General features: G+C 27.2%; 1 protein-coding gene across 1 annotated transcript; it reads right to left on the minus strand.

Annotated features, from left to right (window-relative positions):
- Positions 1–1,370: 1,370 nt before the first annotated feature.
- On the minus strand, positions 1,371–3,855 carry LOC127121977 (transcription factor MYB16). Its single transcript, XM_051052400.1, has 3 exons — positions 3,575–3,855; positions 3,248–3,377; positions 1,371–2,276 (listed from the first exon to the last, which is right to left on the minus strand). Exons 1-3 carry the CDS (start codon positions 3,705–3,707, stop codon positions 1,463–1,465), a joined length of 1,077 nt encoding a protein of 358 aa, XP_050908357.1. The 5' UTR covers positions 3,708–3,855; the 3' UTR covers positions 1,371–1,462.
- Positions 3,856–4,415: the final 560 nt, after the last annotated feature.

The raw sequence follows: 4,415 nt of genomic DNA on the forward strand, positions 1-4,415 counted from the left end.
CTTTGCTATTTTTATTTTTTGTTCTGAGTTTTAGTACTCCTTGTGTTTTTTCTCGAGACTCCCTTGCACTTTTGGCCTTAGTGTCTCTCCTTTATTTATATTATTTTTCTTGTTTGCCTTTAAAAAACAAATTTTAAGAAAAGTGGTATTTACAAGGAATTGATCAAACATAACGTAAACTTTATTCTTGAACATTTCATCTAAGATCGAACTTAAGACTTAGGGCTATGTGTATTTTATGTAGTATTTATTACTTCGTCTACATATAAAAATAAGAATTTAGTTGAAATACACTGACAGTGTAAATGAATTTTATACCGTCAGTTTAATTATAAACATTGAATGTTAGAACATATTTGACTTTTATTTTAACCACCAATAAAATAGTATAAACGGATTATGATGATGAATTGACAGTGTAAAACTTTTTACATTGATAGTGTATAGTAATTAATCTCTAAAAATAATAGAATAATACTTTAATTATACTAATTTTTAATTTAAAAGAAACTAAAGAAAAACCTAATTTCTATTTTGCATTTTATATTTATAATTTAGAACAACACCGAAATTTCATAATGTTAATTTGATAAAACCATAGTTCTATTAAATTTTAGTTTCTTTTTAATTTATATGAAATGATAGAGTATAACACTATTATAATGAGATAGCCGGGTAATAAATAGATATAGATCAACTTTGAATTGAGATCTTCAGAAGTAACAATAATGTGACATAAAACTAACAACTATAAAGTCCATAATAAATGCTTCCTTTATTAGCCTTTTGTATACAGTAAAAGACATTCAATTATCTCTCACACACTTATTATTACTTTGTCTAGAGGAAGATAGGAAAACTACACTTTAGACATAGAAATCAAGTCAATTTCAAACAAATTAATATGAACATTTGATGTTGAAAAGCAAGCATAGATCTCTTTTCCTCAAAAGAGTACCTAATTTGCTTTCACAAATTACAATTACATAAACATTTCTAGGAAAAGTCTCTTTTAAATCATCAAGTATAGAAACCATGCACTACTTGGAAATTAACATGTTCAAATGAGCATGCATATTTGGAGTAAAATGAATGGCTTTTAACTAGGGTTTGAATATGATGAAATAATTATATATTTATGTGACTAACACATACATTTTCAACAATACTCTCTATTAAACTCAATCAAAAGTTCAACATAATATTAAAATAATATTAATACGATCTAAATCATTGATTATCATGCATTCAATAAGAATAACCTCCGGACTGAATCACCGAGAAATAAAATTGAAATTCTTACCATTTGACTAATTCAACCACTATAATTAAACAAGATTAATCGTAGAAATGCAGAGAATCCAGATCCATATTTGTCAAGAATTTTTTTTCTATTAGTACATAAATATACCTTAAACTTTTGATTGATTATAACTATAAACTTAAAGACTAGAAATCTTTATCAAAACATTGGTGAATGAGAAGGAGAAGAATTAACTAAATTAAGAATACTATTCCAATAGTTATTGTTATCTTCATAGAATTCACTTCCACTTCCACCATCACCACCATTGTTAGATTCTCCACCACTTTCTGACAAACTCAAATCTTCAGAATTTGTTTTAAGCAAAAGATTAGTAAACCCTTCTTCAGCAATAACATCACCAACACCACCTTGATCCATTGACATAGTTAACTCATGATGAAGATTTGATGTAAAACTTTCATAATCTTTCCAATTTTCTTGATCATCACCACCTTCTTCTTTCACGATTGAACTTGAATTTGTCCCTACAAACTCAATCATAGACACAACAACATTGTTCTCATCATCATTACCATTATTATTGTTGCTATTTTTCTCATTATCATTGTTGTTGTTTTTCTCTCCTCCAATTCCTTCACTACTCATAATAATTGGTGGAACATTCTCATTATAAGATAAAGTTGAAGTAGGAGACTCAAGATTAATATTCCAAGCCTTCAAATGATTATGATTATTATGAAGAAGTGAATTATGTGAACGGATTTTGGATTCTCTAACAAGTCTAGCTTCAGCTTCAAGACGAGCACTTTCCCATTGAGCCATGTGACTAAGATTTGAAGCTGTTTTTGAATGAACATTATCACTTGATGAAAGAAGTGCATCATTTTTAGGTTTGTGAGTAACTGGATCAATTCCCATTTTTGTTAACCTTTTCTTCAGATGTGTGTTCCAATAATTCTTTATCTCATTATCTGTTCTCTTTGACAAATGTGTAGCTATAGCTGACCACCTAATTTTTCAAGAAAAAATAAATAAAAGCATAATACAAACACAACACATAATGTCAATGATTATTAATTAATCTATTAATTAAATAAATAATTAATTAATCAACAATAATATTCATCAACTATATACTAAAACATAATTTTTATCAATGCTAAATTATAAATGAAAAAAATAAAGTTGATAATTGAATATGACATATTTAACGACAAATTTAGTGATGAAATATATATTTTGTTGTGTTTTTTAAAAATTGTTAAGTGGTGGTTGTGTTTAATTAAAATTACTATATATAGTTTTTTAAAAAACAAATAGAATAATTGATTTTCTATAATAAAAATAATGATATATATCATAATTTATTTTATAGTAGTGATATAATATAATTTATTCATATTTTTTGAAAGAAATGTAGCTTAAATTATGAAGCTACTAGATCACAAATCAAATGGTATTTTTAGTGGTAGATGATGTAATTATGATTTTGTAATTAATTATTCACTTTGAAAAACCTTGGATGTCAGAGAGTAATAAATTTAGGAAAATGGCAGAGAGTGTGATGTGAATTATTTGTTGGAGATGGGTTGGAATAGTTAAGTGAAGAAATTGAGGGGACATTGCATTTAAGACATACCTCACAACAAGGGAATTATAAGAAAAAAGAAAAAAGAAATTATAGACCCAAAAAACTGAATGATTATAGTAAATGCTTCCACATATTAATAGTGACATCTTTTATTTTATTTTTGCAATTAATTTATATTTTATAAAAAAAGGAAAAAATTTAGAACGGGAAATTATATCTTCATGTTCACATTTTCTTGAAAATCAAATCAATGTGCTTAGAAGAAAATCAATAAAATAAATAAATAAAATTAATTAAGAAAAATGAGTAAATGAATACTAATTAATAGACTCAAACTTATATTAGTTAATTAATTAATGATGAAAACACAATAAGGAAATATACCAAACCTGTTCCCTAAGAGAGCATGAAGTTGAATAATGGTTTGTTCTTCTTGCAAACTAAATTTTCCTCTCTTAATATCAGGTCTAAGATAATTGGTCCATCTTAATCTGCAACTCTTTCCACATCTTTGAAGACCTATTTACAAATATCAACAAAAAAAACATTCATTAACTAGTTTTCCAACAATACAAAACAAGAAACATGTACTAAACAAATGTTTAGCAAACAAAAAACATGTTATACATATAATATCTATTTCCTGGTATAATTATCTAAAATATAGATCAGATACATCAACTACAAAAATTGAAAGTGCAAAAACTTCATTATACCAGCTTTAGCTGGCAAAGCGCGCCAACTTCCATGGCCGTGTTCTTCGATATAAGCCAAGAGTTTTTGATCTTCTTCTGGAGTCCATGGACCTTTCTTTAAACCAACTTTGTCACAACATGGTGAACGTCCCATAATTTGTAAGAGATGAACACTAATTATTAAAGAGTATAGTGGTTTTTGGTGTTATTTATATAGAGCACAAAGAAAGAAGAGAAGAGAGAGTTAAAGAAGTAACCTATGGTGAGATAGAAAATATTGAGAGAAGGACATATGAAATTTAAATAAAGAGATGGACAGAGAAGAAAGGTCAGCGGTATAAATGGAATTAATATTGTTTATTACAATAATACCCTTCACTTTCAAGTGAAATTATCTAGGGTGATTATGTTTTTTTATTTATAAATAAATAACTATAATCATTTAATTTTGTAATATTAAAAAAATAATGGTATCCTAAATTGATATGTATGATTTTATTTAATGGAAAACGAGATATAATATCATAAAGGAAAAAAATGCATATAATGATACATGCAGAACATTCAATAAATTGAAAAATTAAAAACAAAACAAATACCGAAAATATAACAGACGACTATGGCCAGACAGAGGAACATACTATCCACAATCTCGCCCACTAAACCACCACCAGACGCCACTGAAACAAACTTTCACAAAACAAGAAAACCTCTTCAAAACATCAAATTGAAGTAGAGCTAGGAATACAACCAATCATCCAATAGATCACCCAATAGAGGCCATCTGACCATCCTGCGTACCCCCTATTCACCTAAACACAACCACTATTATGAATAATCTATTTTACTTCAATTTGAAAAT

This window comes from Lathyrus oleraceus, chromosome 1, assembly GCF_024323335.1.
Source record: "Lathyrus oleraceus cultivar Zhongwan6 chromosome 1, CAAS_Psat_ZW6_1.0, whole genome shotgun sequence".
NCBI lineage: Eukaryota > Viridiplantae > Streptophyta > Magnoliopsida > Fabales > Fabaceae > Lathyrus > Lathyrus oleraceus.